The following is a 17,416-nucleotide window of genomic DNA, read 5'->3' on the forward strand; positions in this document are numbered from 1 at the left end:
TGCGATTTGTTTAAATTGTTTTTTATTTCATTTATAAATTTATTTCAAAATTTAATTGCTTTGAAATTACCTTAATTATTTGAAATGATTTATTAGCGGGAAATTGAAATAAAATCTTTTATTTATAATATTTATAAAAAAGAATTCTGTCGACACACAACCAATATGGTGGATTTGTAGTCTATTTGTGAATGAATATGCCGAATATACGACTTAATAGTACAGCCGTGTAGTTGTGCGAATAACATCTAAGTGAGAGAGAGACAAACGGAGGCGACTGAAATGGTACTGTTTCACAACAAACACAAAACCATTTAAGCGGTCTTATTCCATTTTTAAACATAATTAGAAGATTATTTGAATAATAAATACAAAATTTAAAAAAAAATTAATTCGTTTTGTAAAAAAAGAGATTTCTATCAATTAATGTATGAAAATAAACATATATTCGCAACAAACAATCGCGCCATCTATGGAAAGGCGGAGGCATTTCGATTTTTTGAACATTTTCGGTTGAATGATTCAAATGCTTCAAAATATCCTCAGAAAAAATTCATCGAAAACTCAACATTTGGTAAAATTCTCAACAAAAATATATTTCAACAATCATTGTACTTAAAAATTCTCGTTTGCTTCGCATAAGTTTAAAAAAATATATATGTATATGTAATTAAAAATGATTAAGATTTCGAGTAGCTAAGGATTCCGTGGTGGAATGCGTTAATAAACGATATCGCTCAATCACTTCCACAATAACAAGCCTTCATTTCACCCATCGACTTTTGAAATTTCCGGCAAGATAGGTTAGTGCTTCCGCGGCATCTAATTCATCTTTCTGATGAATACTGCCCATATTACTCTCGGCCATATACTGATCTTGATAGTCCTCTTTATTGGAACACATTCTACAAATTAAATGCATTATTGAGTTGCTGTTTGATTGAGTTAAACATTTCTCGCTTACTTTTTCGAGTCCCATTCGATGTAATTATTTTTGTCGGGTGTAAATTTGGCGGTGCTCTCAAGCCATTTTGACAATTCGAGTCCACCTTTTCTCTCTCCTGTGCCATTACCATCCAGACTTTGTAGATATTTTTCCATAATTTGATTTTTATATTTTGGATTTGAGAAGCAATTATTATTATTATTCGGTGGCTGTTTCGATTCGGTTTCTGTTGTATCCGTGTTTGCTTTTGTGTGCACCACAGAATCATTGATGTTGTTGTTGTTTGTAGTCGAGCTTACCTGTGAATGATCAATCCCAGCAAACTGTATTAATTGTAATAAGCCATCAAATTGTAATTTCACATTTTTCAATTCACATGACATACAACATATCCTGTTTACCTGATAACATTGTTCGTTTGAAACGTCTGTGGCGTCACATTTTTCATCCACATTTGATTGTATGACGTTTTTATCGGTGTTACTCGTTTTGTACGTTGCATTCACATAAGCATTTTCATCGAATCGAATAAAACTATTAAAATACATGGGTGAATTTGTCATTGTACGTTTTATGCCAATTTTACTATCAATATATTCATTGCGACGTTCTTCATCTTCCCAAATGCTATCGCTTGAACAAATACTGAATTGTTCCACATTTCCGCGTGCATTATTATTGTAGTTTTTGATAAGATGGCCCCATGTATTTTTTTGCGGTTCTTTTCCGGCATTTTTCAATTTTCGACGCCAGTTTGCGAACCAATTGCAAATCTGTAAGGAAAAACATGATGAGACATTGCAATTATGATAAAGAACATAGACGATTTACCTGAATATAAGTCAAGCCAGTTTTTTGTGCTAAGGATTTTTTTTCTTCGCGTGATGGATATGGATTCTCACGTCGTCGTACCAGCCAATCTTTTAGCATTCGTTTTATTTCTGGCGTAAAAAGACGTTTGATTGGCCTATTTGAATCACCTTGAACAGGGGTCCATGATCTTCTAAAGAAAAAATGATAAATATCATCAATATTTCGATTTTTCAAGTTACAAGTTTTCAGCAAAAGAAAAACAAATGTGAGAAACTCAAGAAAAGTGACAAATAGTAGTGGTGATTTTTTTTCTCAAGGACATTCGTTTTGGATTGTTTGAAAAATCTTTATTAGTTAGGAAAAGCTCAAAAATACACAAGCAAAACAATAAATGTTTAATTACATGCGATATGATGTATGAAAACAAACGAAAAAAACACACAGACACGCGAAACGAACCTATTGTGTTTTCTACTTCTAATGGGACGTGCACCTCTATCCATTTCTATGAAGACAACATACAAAGTGAGAGAAAGAGAGAAGAGAAAAGAGAAAAAAGATGATTATTTTGGGTGAAAGAAAACAGTGAAAATTGCGACAATAAAAAAAAAACACAACAGAAATCTTGTAAAATACAGTTTCATTTGTGATGTGTCTAAAAATATGCGCACAAAAAAACACGACTTCTACACTATAACGGGCACTTGCCCGTCAGTCTTTTATTTTGTTTCGTGTTTCTTTCATTTCGGACGATAGTCGATCCTGTATCACTACATATGTAGATGTTCGCGACGACGACGATTTTTCGCGTTTTCATTTAAGAAAGAGAGATTGTGAAAAACAATAATTTCATGTCCCCCGCGCACATTCATATATACGTAATCAAATCAATGTTTTTTTTCTTTTTTTTTCGTCGTTTGTCAATTAACGAACAACGAATGTTTGTATAGGTGTGTTACTTTGTATATGACTTGTACATCGAAAGGATTTTTTTACAATGATATTGAGATTACGAGGTGAAATCGAAAAAAAATTGTCTTTCAAGCAGAGTAAATTGTTCATTGTTTTGATTAGGAAGACACATTTGGCCAGTCACATATCTATTCGATGTCATTGGTCATGCGCAAAAAGATAAATTCCCAAAAGAAAAAAAGTGACACAAATAATTTTTCGGTGACCTTTATCTTATTTAATTGTGTTTTCTTTTTCTTCTAACGAAAACATGATACTAGGTGCATCAATAACGTGAAAATTCAAATGGAATATCTTATTTTTTCATTGGAATTTGAATTTTTTACAAGCGTCACAACAACTTAAACGAATAATTCAAAGAAGAAGAAGTGAGTAGAAGTTGTAAAACAAACACCTCCAACTTACTTAATTTTATCATTAAAATTAGCACAGCCGAAAATAAACTAGTTTTTCTTATTGAATTAAATTTTAAAATTAAATACAACAACACAGAGTTCAGTAAATCAGATCTGCACACTACGATTATGGCTTGTGCACCGTTCAAACTACCGTTACTGGACTTTGTTTTCTATTTTTGATCTATCTTTTTTGTTGGCACACCACAAAAATCGTGTTTTCTCATTAAAAAAAATTGATATATATTTCGCTCTCTATCGTTGATTTTAAATGACGAAAAATTCGTGTGTTGATATGTTTGCTTGGTGCACTCTATGAGGAGATGCCCAAGACATGGATTAGAATCGACTGAAAGTCAAAGAAAAATTGCACATACCTTAAATACTGATGTGAATCAGAAGTAAGCCAAACCGAATGGGGAATGACAGCCACTTAAAATAAACACATATATGCGAATATTGTGACGGATCTCGAGGAAAACATGGTGTTAAGCTATCATAATATTGTGTGTTCGTTTCGCATCTCATTGTATGTATTGAAATCATATGATAACCACATCGAAGAAGCAAGAACAAAAGTTGCTCTTATGATTTTTATCCTTTCAATTTTATAGTCGTTGTGTTTGTGCTGCGAACAAGCGCGATGTTTTACGATCCGTAGTTTGTTTTTTTTCGGTCAACTAATTTGAGCTCTGTTTCTCCTTTCATCTTTCGTGTAGTCTTGTTTTTTTCTTCTTCACATTAATCGACCAACCTCGTCAATTGCTTATGCTTTGTTTAATTTTCTTGTTTTCAAAACATTCAACGATGTTTTTCTTTTTCATCTCATTCAAGAGGGACTCATCATTCAAAACATGAATAAAAACATACAGATTTTCCAAATGAATTTTTATTGTTCATTTGAAATTAATTCGCTAAATTAAATGGCATTCATATAATATGTTCACAAAAAAGAATTGCCTTCGGATAAAATCGTGTTCCGCCGACGACAAAAACAAATGTTTTTATTTTTACATGCAAGTGGTTTTACACCAACGGCTCACACATACGTGTGCATTCAACAAATATCTCGCTTTTAATAAAATAATCACATAATATAACTTCCGAATGGGAAAAAAGAGCACGAACGGTACATTTCGTTGATGCCGATCATCAAATGCACGATGTTAATGTATGTTTCAACAAATACATTCCCTGATTTCAATGCTATTTATAAAATCAACAAAGAAACTGAAATAAAGTGCGACTGAAAGAAAGAAACCGACTCTCTATCTCCGATTATTTATGACAGAAAAAAATATGTATTTGTTTCATGTGAAAACAATCGATAGTTTGTGTAATTTAAAGTTTTATTTTCTATTTAATTTATTTCGACTGTAACAAGTTGTACACATTAGAATTTCTTAACATAAACCGTCATTTGTATTTTATGTGGATTTTTCATCGGTTGTGGTCTCTGTTGTTGTTGGTGAATTTTCATTGGTCGCACTTGTCGATGTGCCGGTGTTTGCATCAGCGGTTTTCAATGCTTCAGCGTGTGCATCTAGCATGTAAGCGAAATTACTTTGATGTGCCTGCAGATGATTTGTAAGTTGACCGCCAACCGAATTCATTGTCGCCACGAATTGTGCTCGTGACACTTGTAAATCGGGTAGTTTGGCATAATTTTCCAATTCACTTCGGCTCATGAAACGATCGCCCAATACACCGGCCAGCAAAATCATTTTTTGCGTTTTCTTCAACACATTCAATGCATCTTTGATATTCCATTCATCACTAAATAGCATACAATTGTATGTTGTTTGACTGAGCAATGGTAATAGTGAACTAAACTTGGTATCTTCAAGAGCGCCTCTGATGATTTTTCGTCCATAAACTGTTGTTTTGATATTTTTCTTGTGCATTGCCACTCGAAAATTAAAATAATCGAAAGCACTCATTGAATTTTTCTGACAAATCAATATCATTTGGGCCGAATTAAAGAATCCATGCAATTCACGTGCCAGAATAGCATCATATTGATGCAATGTCAATTTTTCCTCTTTTTCTTTTTCCAACTTTTGCAACGCTTGTTTTTCAAAACACAAATCGATCGCAGTTCTACGCGGATATACAGGCTCTGTTACCGCATTGAACAATTTACGAGTGTAATGCGGTGGCCGGGGTCGTTGTATATTTATTTTACTTCCATATCGTTTACATTGCACCAAAACCTTTTCAGATTGTAACAATCCTAAAATTTAAAGAAAAATAATCTGTTACATACATTATTGGAACATTTTTTGATTTCAGCATAAATTCGGCAAAAGATATAGCTTTTTTGGTTATGGTTGATTTCAATTTTAAATTTTAAATAAACCGGATTTTTTTAAATTAAAGAAATTTTTCATATAGTTGATGAAATTTACTTGCCTCTCTGAAATAAAGCACTCATTTTCCAACGAATGACAAAGCTATTTATAATTTTTTTTATTAAATAATTGAAAAATGTTAAAAATAAATGTTGTGTGTGGTCTTTAGTGTTCTATTGTCATTTCCAAAGAAAATGTCAAAACATGCTTTTCATCGATAGAACTGTCATTCTGTTTGTAATACGAATACTATTTGAATGTTGAAATATGTCACATTTGAGGTTGTCTCCATCTACTTGTTTCATTTAAAATATTGTTCTTCGATTCTCTATCAAAATCATGAGAAATAATCAATTTTTTTCTAATTAAAAAGCAAAGAATGAATGTGAATAGAACGCATCCATTGGTCAAACGTTTACGAGTGTGTCGCTGTGCGCTTACAACTCCAATGGCAACACTGTTCACCACACATTTCCTTTTTGTTGAATCAGTTTTGGAGAAGTCATCGAACAATTCAGACGCAATAGCACACAGCCACACAGTATCTCATAAACTATATGAAGAAAAAAAATATATATTCATGCTAATCGAGACACATATTTCTATTGCGATTCTATTGGAAAAAGATTTTATTTAATGAGATTTTTTTTTATTAAATTAAGAACAAGCAATTTCATTAGCTTAAAGCATTGACCATATAAAAAAGACATACAAAATTAACAAGAGAAAAAAAATATTTTTTTATATTGAGAGTGTTGATTCAATGTCGATTGATTTGTGAAAGTGATTACGGGTAATCAAAAAAAGTGAAGGTCTCCGCCATCTTGGTTTTTGTCATACGAAGAAACAGAGAAAGAAACTGTACATTTTTTTTGTCTCAAGACCTATTTAACTTCATCAAATGCCATAAATTCCATTGATTGTATGGCTTGTATTTGAATGTGAATGAATATTTCATTAGGTCTAAAATGGTATGTTTTCAACTAAAATAAAATATCTTCCAAATCTTTTAAGCATTTTCATTTTTATTTCTGGCTTAAACGAAAAAATAAAACATATGAGAAAACATTGATTGAGTGTTTGTGTGTATGTGTGCAAACGACGACGGCTACGGCTACTACGTACATTTATATAATTGACTTTTTTTTATAAGCATCGCCTATATTTCCTGTTCGCTTTACACTGCGAACGTCTAATGAAATGTCCGAAAAGTACTAGATCGTCGACATGAACACAAAACTGTGCATACGTGTGTAGTAGATTTAAAGTTTGGAATGGAAAAATTTGAAATACGCTCTCACACGATGGGTGTGTTTTGAGCGCAATTTTATTAATATTCTGAACACATGCAAATGTCAGATGTTTTTCTATATAATCAAAGTTTTGCCAGCACTAATTTTATTTTTTCTCGCCCAAATCGGCATATTTGCTATTTGAAAGTCGTTGCGTGAATGACATATATACGTGGCATTCCTGTTAATTTTTTTTTATTTGTGAATATTTGATTTCTAAATAGTGTTTTTTCCCAATGTTACAGCCACGCATTGATCCTGTGAAATTATTATCTTGTATTGGTGTACTTTTATCGCCAAATGGAGGAATTCGTAGTGCGCCTGAAGTGAAAAGGCTTGCTGGGTAATATTTTTTTTTTCATTTTCCCAACGTTTTTTTTTTTTTTCAAAATCACATTTTGATAAGATAATTTTTTAAACCAAAACTTTTTCACATTTTATCGATTTCGATTTTAATTAATTTGCAACATTTTCATTATCTGTAGATTAATGGCAAAATATTCAAAGAAACTCGTTTCAAAATGTATTTATATTCAAATTCTGAAATGTACGGATACTGAACTATTGGGACAATTTATGGACGTTGGTGGATGGCCATTGGTGCATTCTTGGCTTGACGACGGAATCATTACGAAGAATTGGCCATTAGTGCAAGAATTATTGGAACTATTACTTTTATGCCCAGTCGACGTGCCGCGATTACAGAGTAATTCCGCACCCAAAATGGTTAAAGGATTGTCACGTGAAGAAGAGAATGAAGGTAAGTGAATATATACTTTTTTTTATCTTTTATTTAGCCAAAAATTTCAAAATATTTATAAAAATAAAAAGAATATTTCAAGTATTTAGATTCCTTTTTATTCAAATCACATAGCTTTTTCGTGTGACAAATTCATGTGATGTTTATTAATGTATTGAATGGAATTTCGTTTATTTCCAACAGGTGTGCGTATATTGGCAACGAGACTCGTTGAACAGTGGTTGAAGATAGCACGTGGCGAAACTCCTAGTCAAAATTCAAATGTATTTAATAAAGAAAATCTGCAAAATGCTCAAACTCAAATTATTAATAAGCCGGTTGAAATGTTTAGTGATCAGAGTTTAGACCAAGCAGGCAACAATTTGAATACTGTAAAACTTAGCTTGTGTGAGTCTCAAATAAATGAAAATATTATTGATGATGAGGATGATGATATGACTGGTTGTGCGAATGTTGATGAGAGTGATGGCAATTTTGTTTTCAAAATTACAATGAAAGACGGATTAGCTAAGATAAGCGATTCATCACCGAAAAAGAATGGCAACCATGATTACAGAGAATCCGATTCAGAAGAATCACGTTCATCGAAATCGATGCGCACCGACAAAACAAAAGACGATAAAAGATTAGATGGCAAAGAGCGTGACAAGAGCAAAGATCATCACGATAAACATAAGAAATCAAGTTCTTCTTCATCGTCATCACACCGAAGTTCGGGCGGTAGCAAATCGTCATCGTCCTCAAAACATAGTAGTAGTTCTAGTGCAAAATCGTCGAGTAGTAAATCGCATAAGAGCAGTTCGTCATCATCAAGCGGTCACAAAACCAGTTCATCGTCATCGAGCAGCAGCCGTGACAAACACAAATCATCATCGAAATCTTCTAGCTCTAGTTCAAGCAGTTCGAAAGATAAAAAATCGGAATCGTCAAAGACACAAGCTGAAAAGGATAAAGATACATTGGCGAAAATTCAACCAAAATCCCTTGAAAAGGTCGGAAAAATCCCAAAGAAAACAAATTCGTCAGATGGATCTACTGATCCGGCGAAGAAATCAAGTACCACTGAACCATCAAGTGCAGCATTGCCAAGCAAAAAGAAATCCATATCGATTGAAGTGCGTAAAGATACGGAAAATCGGCCAAAAACCGTTAAAACGTATAATTCTCAATTCAGAAGTCATGGTTTGGCCGAAGAAGCACCACCGCCACCATCAAGGCGTGACCTAAAGAAACCAGCTACAGTGCCTACAAATGGCATCCCAGTCGTTCCAAAACGATCTCTATCGCCGACAAACACTGCCAAAGAAGCCGCCGAAAAGAAAATCAAATTAGCCACATCGCCAATCGTCGAAAAACCAGGAACCATAAAACTAATACCAGCAAAACCAAAACGTAAGTATCTCATTGAATATGAATTAACTAATCGGGCTTGTTTTGTTCATTCCCAGGTCGTGATGATCTCAGGTGCAATTATGTGAAAGGGCCGATTGTATTTGTGTGAGTGTATGTCAATACATAGCAAACGGATTTGTGTGTGCACACGTGCCAAATTTTTGAAAAAAATATGGCTGAGCTATAAGTATACGACCTCCTTTTTACTTTTTAATACACAAAAAAAATCGCTATCTTTTTACAGATCAACTATTTTTACTCTACTTTATTTACGAACAAAACAAAAATTAATTCTTAACATACATTCGAAAGAAATACATATAGAGATCAAATAAACTTTCATCTTCCCCCATTATACAGGATAGTATATGTGTGTGTACCATTTTTGCGTGAGCATGTAATTGCCCGCAACTTTGCCACACTCAAAATAAATGAAAATAAAGGTTTAAATAAAAAAAAAAGCTAAAATACAAGTGAAACTGATAAAAAGCCTAATGTCTAGGGCCGCAATGGCCACGAAACAGCAACGCATTATATATTAAATAAAATAACGAATCGCAAAGAGCGCGTAGGCTATGTGCTGTGACACAATTGCATGAAATCCACGAGAATGTTGACAGTACACAACGCGCCAAATTCTCTGTTTCTTCTTACTCAATGCCATATTGCAGAGAGGTAAGAGCGTAAATGTAAATATAGTCGTGCTATTTATTTTGTGTGGTTTGCGTGTTTAAAAGCAAACCGAATCTGATTGCAAATCGGAACAATCCAGGAGCGAATAAATGCTGTACACCAAAAGAAAAGAAAAATGTCAACGGTGTTTGCGGTTTGAGTGGTGATTGCGACCCTAGCCGATGGCACGTGTTCATCATTCTTAGGCTATAGTTTTGTAGTTTAGACAATTTTGCAAGTACATAATGATTTCAAATGAATAAACAATCAAGTACACAACGTGTGGAATTGTATTGGCACTATAATTACCTTGGTTGTTGGGTAATATATTAACAGTTTTTTTTAAAGCGAAACGAACAGAGTAAACAAACGAAATGTCAATGCATGTGTTTTTTTCGACAACTGTTTGTCGATCAATTTACAAATTCAAGCTACTATATCAATCAATGACTCTATATGTGATGATTCAGCTTTACATTCTCTGTGATCCACGTGAAATCGATTAATAAATACAAGTTTAAGAGTTAAGCTGAACTCATTCATCAGAATGAAGAACATATCTTTCTTTGTACATCTCACAACAAAGTGATCTATGTGGACAACGACATGTCGAGCTTTATTTATCTCAACTGTTCTTTAGTCTACCGAAAAATAACGGTCGAAACGAAGATTAAAGTAATTAAGCGTATTTTTAAGTGGATGTGATATCTCAATCATTTATGATTTAGTAGGCAAACTATGTGTTGAAATAAGCACATTTCATCATTTCCGATTGATCGTTGTCATTTGTCATAATGCCGAATTGCATCGAGTCCATGTTCATTGAGGACTTTAAATCAGTGTATCTCTTGACATACATATGTTATTTTATCCATATATCACAACAAAACATAATGGACATGAAAAATTCTGAATTAATTCGCACAACATTTGGAAAAATTGCAATCGCTATTGTGAATATACGTTGAACACACATGATTATTTGAAATATTTTTCTCGATTTTTTTCACGTCTATTTAATAATTTATTACAACAGAGATTTTGATGGAAGAAGACACACACATTTTATCAAATGAAAATGATGCTGAAATATTCGCTTGAATTTATATTGTTTACTATGTTCTTTGGTGTGTCCGAATATGTATTCAGATTGAACAACTGTTCTAGTGATGATTCATCATTGGCACGCGTGAATCCCAATGTCAAAGATTTAAAATGCCATTAAGTGTGTATGCACGCATTTATGCCTTTCTAACGTACGTTTTATGATCGTTTTTAAAAAAATTGAAAATAAAGCCCCGTTCATGCCAATTTTATCGTATCATTTGTGAAATTGTATCGAGAATTGTAATATCTCATTCAATTTAAAAACACATCGATCGTATAAAAATGTTTAATTGTTTTTTGAATGCAAAAAAGGCATTGTTTACCTATGACATTCGATTATTTCTTTTACCTCTTTTATTTTTTTCAACAGATCACATAAAGACAACGCCTTTTCACATATAATTGCGTCGTTATCATCATCATATAGAAACAAGTTCCTTAAATGCCACATTATTTCTATTAATACTTTTATTATATATCAAAAAAATCTAATCATAATTTGTTTTCTTCTTGTTACGTTTTTTCATGTTTAGCATCAGTTTTAGTCGAATCTGATATGTTTATGGATGCGATTTCAGCAGCAACGACAAAGAAAGAGGTGCGTAAACGTAAGCGAATCCCAAGTGCAAAGGATGCGGAAACAAGTTTCGAAAAAACGTCTGCAACAAAAGATAGTAAAGAGTCGATTAAAACAGTGACTGCCGCTCCATTACGTTTCTATCAGGACACACTGGAAGAAAGTGAGAACAAAGAGGTTTCACCAAATAATTCTGAATCAATCAAAAAAGAAGTCGACGGTTTGGTCACCCCTGATGATGACGAAGAAACAAAAGAGAAGAAATCAAAAATCGTCGACGATGCAACGGAAGAACCACAAAGTGGTGAAAATGCAGCAAGTGAAAATAGAGATTCACCCGAAGAACCAGAGGAAGAAATTAAACGTGAGCCAGGACCTGGTTGCGGACCCAACGGTCCACCTGGTGTTTTAACAATCCATCGACGCAGAGGTCCAAAGAAATCATTGCGATGGAAGCCACAAGAATCACTCGAAGAAGTCCGATACTTTGAATTGGATGAAACCGAACGAGTAAATGTGACAAAAGCATTTGTGGATATGAAACAAATTGAACGTGTGAATGAACGTGAAGCATTTTTAAGTAGCCGAAAAGTGAACGCTGATGATGCAATGACCGAGCAAATGCAATGGGTGCCATTAATTTTGGTTGATGATGTGCCCGAACATGTGGTGAAGAGTAAAGAATGTGAAGTTCAAGCTGAACGTGAAAAAACGTGCCTGAAAACAATCTACTTTAATCGAGCAATGATACCAGACAATCCTGTCGAGCCCGACGTGGTTACATTCCAAAATGTTGAAGCACCCACCATACCGTTGTTTGATATCACCGGAAATACAGACACCATACACGATTACACAAATATGCCATGGCCCGAACCAAAAGGATCTCCACCGCATCAAGCGTCCAACAATCTTGATGACATGAATGGCCTTGGCATTGGATTCAATCAATTTAATCAACTAAATTGGCCAGCACAAAACAATATGATGAACATTCGACCGCCACAAATTGGCCTCATTATGCCACCAGATGCAATGAATCAAATAAATCCAATGAACATGAATCCAATGCATCCATTTAATGCACCAACCATGACACCGATCATGGGACAATTGCCACCCAATAATATGGGTTTTATGAATAATTTTGCACCGGGTATGCCACCAATGATGAACGATAATCGTGGCAATCGTGTTGGTGGCGCCGGCGGAAACAATTGGTTTGGACCAGGCGGCGTGGGTGGTAATAATGGGCCCAACAATAATTGGCAAGCCAGTCAAATGAATAATAATAGCAATCAACGTCAGAATTGGAATACGAATCAGCGCCGAATATGTAAACAATTCCAACGTGGCTTTTGTCGACATGGAAAAAATTGTAAATTTTTACACCCAGGCGAAAATTCGGGACAGAAATTTTAGATTATTATTTTTTTTGTTTCGCTTTTATTTTAGTTTTATTTAACATTTAAGCAACACACAGAACCAAACGGCGGAATAACAAATTATGTTGTAACCATTATATGTTCGATTGTACATGAATTTAAATATGTATTCTAAATTCTATACACACATGTTTTAGTTAGTTCATGTTACATTGTTACAATAACGTAAAATCATTCTTTTATAGACCCCAAACATAAATAGTTCTTAAGGCATCTTAATCTACAAGATGGAAATTAAATTTTAAATTGATTAAAACCGAATTATATACGATACTTGAAATTGAAAAAAAAACAGCGTTTTATTTGGACTTCTGCTCCTTCTCGAATTCTTCACTTGCTTTTGATATTCTATCTAGCTTTCGAATGAGTAAATGGAAAAGTCCCAGCACGCCAAAGCTAAATCCCAATGGAATTGCTGAAGCTCTTATCCATGCGTATAAACTGAAAAAAAATTGTTTCAACGAAATTTGATTTACTTGTTTGTCCATGGAGGAAACTCACTCGTATGGATTATCGCTGACATAATAGTATGACGAAAACATCGGCTGATCACTGCACTTCGTAATTACAATATCCTTTATCGGCCTTCGACTCTCATCTGTGGCAGACTGAAGGCGATTTTTTTTAAATAGATTTTATGCAATCAAAACCGATTCCAAACGTATTTAATACCTTTTCAATAACATGTACATACGCGGCACCATTCACCACTTTTCCAAAAATGGTATGTTTTCCATTAAGCCACCGTGATTCCATTGTTGTAATATAAAACTGACAACCTGACATTTTGAGTCAACAAAAAGTAAAAAGAACCATTAATTTCTTTTCATTTTTCTTCTAATAATTTAGCAAACCGTTTTTATCTTTTGCTGCATTTGCCATGCCAATTAAACCGGGGCCGGAGTGATCCACTGTTAGATTTTCATCTTCAAAATACTTTCCATAAATGCTTACCGAACCACGACCATCACCAGACAAAATATCCCCGCCTAGTTCGTAAAGTTACATTTCATATTCACAGATTCGTAAAATCACATTCAATCGAATTTACCCTGAATTATAAATCTGTCTATCACACGATGGAATCGTGTATTATTGTAAGATCGTCCATTGATCCCTTGAAGACAAATTTGTCGAAAATTTTCCACAGTTTTTGGTGAATCATCTCCAAATAAACCAACGGTTATGGTGCCAATGCTCTTATTATCAATTGAAATGTCCAAATTAATCTGGGAAGTTACTTTAAAATGTGCAGCCTGAACCTAAATTTTAAATTTTTTATATTTACGAAATGAAGAATTTCTTTTTTCTTTGTATTTCATCATTTTACCATTATAATTGTGGTCAACAAAAACACAACTGCACTTTTATGTATCATTTTTGATAGCTTCAATTTAAACTTGTTAAATATAATAATGTTTTCTCTTTGGAAAGAAAATAGGGACTGAAAATGGACAACATACGATGCACCATTATTGTTAGTTTGAATGTCTTGATTTTGCATTTAACAGGGTGATTATGATGATGAACATAGAAGCGATAACTATTATGTATAGACTACAAATTGTCATAGGAACAAACAGTTTTGTTACCGCATGGAATCACCTTGCAGAAGCAGAAGCCATTCAAAATCCAACAACAGATTATAAGGCATACTTTTAGAATATTAAATGACGTAGTTAAAGCAACGAATCAATCGATATTTCTGTAGTTGTTCTGTGATAAATGTCACACATTCTGTACATTTATGTTGGTGTTTCTTTGTATTGATGTTTGTTTTCATAATACAAAAATCTCACTTTTTATTCAAAAATCGAAAACCTACAATGAAAATGGAGTATGAAGAAATCAATGTCAAAAATTAAAATATTTAATTTGCTTAAAATGTTCAACGTGTCTTGATTATATATGTTATATGTTATCTTTATAACAGTCCTAAAAGATTAAATTTGGACTAAATTAGAAATATTTCCATTTTTTATAAAGAAAATATGCATATATGTTCGTGAAGCGATTTATGGAATTTGAAACAGTTTGCGACAAGTTTGATTTGTCATGGTGATTTTGCATTATTTTAAATTGTATCGCATTCAAGTAATATAAGCTCAAAAAGAAAATATTGTAAATAGATAAAAATCATCGAAATAAACAATTACAATCATAATTTTTAAATCGAACTTTCTTTATAACAACCTATGATCTAGATTCACTTAGGTGTATTACAAATTTGGAATCAGGTATCCCTGATAGTGAACTATAGTTAGGTACCCAATCGATCTATTGCCAACAATCAGTGAATGGCATCCAAAATAATCTAGTTGTTCTAATATCGATTCCAATTTCATATAATTTATATACGTCATCAATACTGTTGATTGTTTGTTGAAATCGACGTAGGAATTTGGTGCAGCTTATACTAGGGGCAAGACACATGGATTCGAAATCACAAAAAATTAAATAAATCTACTATGGTTTTCTGAAATACATTTGTATACGAACTGTCAAAATTCATGGAAAATTAAAGCACAATTTTCTCGTCTTTTAGTTGAAATATTGAGAAATAAAAATGTACAAAAATCATATATATAATATTGGAAGTATAAATTAAAACGTAAGGATTTTTCACTGAAATTGGGCATTTATTTCAAGAACATGGTACACATTTTTTTATTCAAAGTATTGTCCATCGCTAGCCACTACTTTTTCCCATTTTCCAGGCAATTCATGTTTTGAACGAAACCACGAACCGACCCAATTTGCGATTTCCTCCGAAGAAGTGAAGCGTTTGCCTGCCAATTCGTTTTGCATCGTTCGAAACATGTAGTAATCAGAAGGAGCAATGTCTGGTGAATACGGCGGGTGGGGTAGAACTTCCCATCCTATTGCCGACAAGTAGTGTTTGACGACATTTGCAATATGTGGCCGAGCATTGTCATGTTGAAGAATTAACCGGTTGTGTTTTTCCCTCCATTCTTTCCGATCTTTGTCCAATGCTCGCTTCAATCGCTTCGTTGTAGTCGATAGCGATCTCCTGTGACTGTTTCACCCGGTTCCAGCAGCTTATAATACACGATACCCTTTTGATCCCACCAAACACAGAGCATTACCTTGAAACCATGAATATCTTCCTTTGCTTGCGATGATCCTGGTACGCCGCGTCGTACGTATGATTTTTTTCGCTTTGGGTTATCGTAGTGGATCCACTTTTCATCGCCCGTAACAATTCGATCCAAAAATGACTTGCTTTTTTGTCTTGCGAGCAGCATTTCACAGATGGTAAAACGTCTTTCAACATCTCTCGGTTTCAATTCGTGCGCCAACCAGTTTCCAAATTTTTGGATGAACCCTAATGCTTTTAAACGTTGTGAAATTGTTGCTTGAGTTACTCCCAATGATTTAGCGAGTTCTTCTTGCGTTTGGCATGGATCTTCATCGAGTACCACTTTCATCCGGATCGGTTGAGGCGTTTGGACGCCAACCCCGGACATACATACATACATACATACTTTCTGATTTATAGATATAGATGTGTTTTCTATCCGCGAATAATAGTGCAGATTTCGCGAAGTGGGTGGCTGTAATGACAGACGTAAAATTTTTTGTTTAGTGTATGTCTAGCTGCATGGTTCAATATAGTTTTCTGACATAAAGCAAAAAAAAAGTTACTTGTTAGAGTGGCTCTTGGTCTATTCATAAACTTTATAATTTAAACAATTTTAGATAAAAAACAGGTAGTAATGTAATACGAAGTTATATTATATTGAATTTTTTTTTCATCTGATATGAATCGATACAATGTCAATTCTATTGATACACTGTTTTTGTGAATGAATTGATTGCAAAAATATGCAGCAGATGGCGAATTCGAGTCATTTTTGAAATAAAACAAAAAAAAATGTTTTCATTTGATTTAAAGTGTGTCAAACAAAATGATTCTCAACATGAATCCATAGCTAATAAAATAAAGATAATAATGAATAAAAACTTTTTGTTCGACATTGATTCAAGTCTAGATGAATGTCATTGGCGATTTTAATCTAACTGATGGTATTCAGGCGCCAGAAACCACCATAACGACACGAAATAGAAGCTTGTATTGTAAACGAGAAAGATATAAAAAATAATAAAAATAACAACAGCAATAACAGACATTTTTTTGTTCACTAATCTCTCAAAAAGTTTTTGAAATCACTCACAATCCAGAGTAAATATGTGCACATTTGCGCATTTTAAGTACAATTCCAAAATTTACTCTGTGTCAGAGCAGAATTGAGTTTAATTACTCTTAGTATTTTTATCAATTATTATAACGTATGGAAACGAAAATAGTTACTACAAGGAACACACACAATTCATTTTTGTGTGGGTGGGTGGGCGTTAATTGAATAACATCTAAATGAACAGGGTTCCTTTGGAGTTCAATTCGCCCGATTGAACTGTCCATATTTAACCTCTATAGCCATCAACACTGCCAGAAATCTTTTACTTCATTTATATACGAGTGTCAATAATACGCAGGTTTATATACATTTGTACTAGGGGGTAGACACGTGGAATCAAAACTCACAGAAATCACAAAAATCATTAAAATCACAGAAATCGCAGAATTCAATTTTTGTGATTTCTTTGATTTCTGTCAAATGTTGTGTATTTTGTACCGCACACACACTATGTGTGCGACTTCTACTATAGGC

The 17,416-nt window shown here is 33.6% G+C and overlaps 4 protein-coding genes across 8 annotated transcripts; 1 reads left to right on the forward strand and 3 right to left on the reverse strand.

Annotated features, from left to right (window-relative positions):
* Positions 1-570: 570 nt before the first annotated feature.
* Positions 571-3,522, reverse strand: LOC116344045 (homeobox protein Mohawk). Of its 5 annotated transcripts, none has more exons than XM_031772416.1 (6): positions 3,504-3,522; positions 2,219-2,264; positions 1,778-1,949; positions 1,348-1,719; positions 965-1,269; positions 571-905 (listed from the first exon to the last, which is right to left on the reverse strand). In XM_031772416.1, exons 2-6 carry the CDS (start codon positions 2,260-2,262, stop codon positions 764-766), a joined length of 1,035 nt encoding a protein of 344 aa, XP_031628276.1. In that variant the 5' UTR covers positions 2,263-2,264; positions 3,504-3,522; the 3' UTR covers positions 571-763. The 5 variants fall into 5 exon arrangements, with proteins under 5 accessions (XP_031628276.1, XP_031628275.1, XP_031628277.1 ...); XM_031772415.1 differs by lacking the exon at positions 3,504-3,522 and adding an exon at positions 3,137-3,465 and having other exon boundaries at positions 1,778-1,946; XM_031772417.1 differs by lacking the exon at positions 3,504-3,522 and adding an exon at positions 3,137-3,465 and having other exon boundaries at positions 965-1,245.
* Positions 3,523-4,457: 935 nt separating this feature from the next.
* On the reverse strand, positions 4,458-5,812 carry LOC116344545 (39S ribosomal protein L10, mitochondrial). Its single transcript, XM_031773157.1, has 2 exons — positions 5,539-5,812; positions 4,458-5,359 (listed from the first exon to the last, which is right to left on the reverse strand). Exons 1-2 carry the CDS (start codon positions 5,558-5,560, stop codon positions 4,554-4,556), a joined length of 828 nt encoding a protein of 275 aa, XP_031629017.1. The 5' UTR covers positions 5,561-5,812; the 3' UTR covers positions 4,458-4,553.
* A 166-nt stretch (positions 5,813-5,978) lies between these two features.
* Positions 5,979-12,984, forward strand: LOC116344544 (serine/threonine-protein phosphatase 1 regulatory subunit 10). The gene is made up of 5 exons (XM_031773156.1): positions 5,979-6,448; positions 7,015-7,112; positions 7,255-7,529; positions 7,713-8,921; positions 11,234-12,984. Exons 1-5 carry the CDS (start codon positions 6,446-6,448, stop codon positions 12,697-12,699), a joined length of 3,051 nt encoding a protein of 1,016 aa, XP_031629016.1. The 5' UTR covers positions 5,979-6,445; the 3' UTR covers positions 12,700-12,984.
* On the reverse strand, positions 12,717-14,161 carry LOC116344546 (peptidyl-prolyl cis-trans isomerase, rhodopsin-specific isozyme-like). Its single transcript, XM_031773158.1, has 6 exons — positions 14,053-14,161; positions 13,774-13,984; positions 13,577-13,711; positions 13,395-13,501; positions 13,224-13,330; positions 12,717-13,163 (listed from the first exon to the last, which is right to left on the reverse strand). Exons 1-6 carry the CDS (start codon positions 14,098-14,100, stop codon positions 13,022-13,024), a joined length of 750 nt encoding a protein of 249 aa, XP_031629018.1. The 5' UTR covers positions 14,101-14,161; the 3' UTR covers positions 12,717-13,021.
* Positions 14,162-17,416: the final 3,255 nt, after the last annotated feature.

The sequence above is a fragment of the Contarinia nasturtii genome, unplaced genomic scaffold (genome assembly GCF_009176525.2).
Source record: "Contarinia nasturtii isolate CC-2019 unplaced genomic scaffold, AAFC_CNas_1.1 Cnas_scaffold_1037, whole genome shotgun sequence".
In the NCBI taxonomy this organism is placed as follows: Eukaryota; Metazoa; Arthropoda; class Insecta; order Diptera; family Cecidomyiidae; genus Contarinia; species Contarinia nasturtii.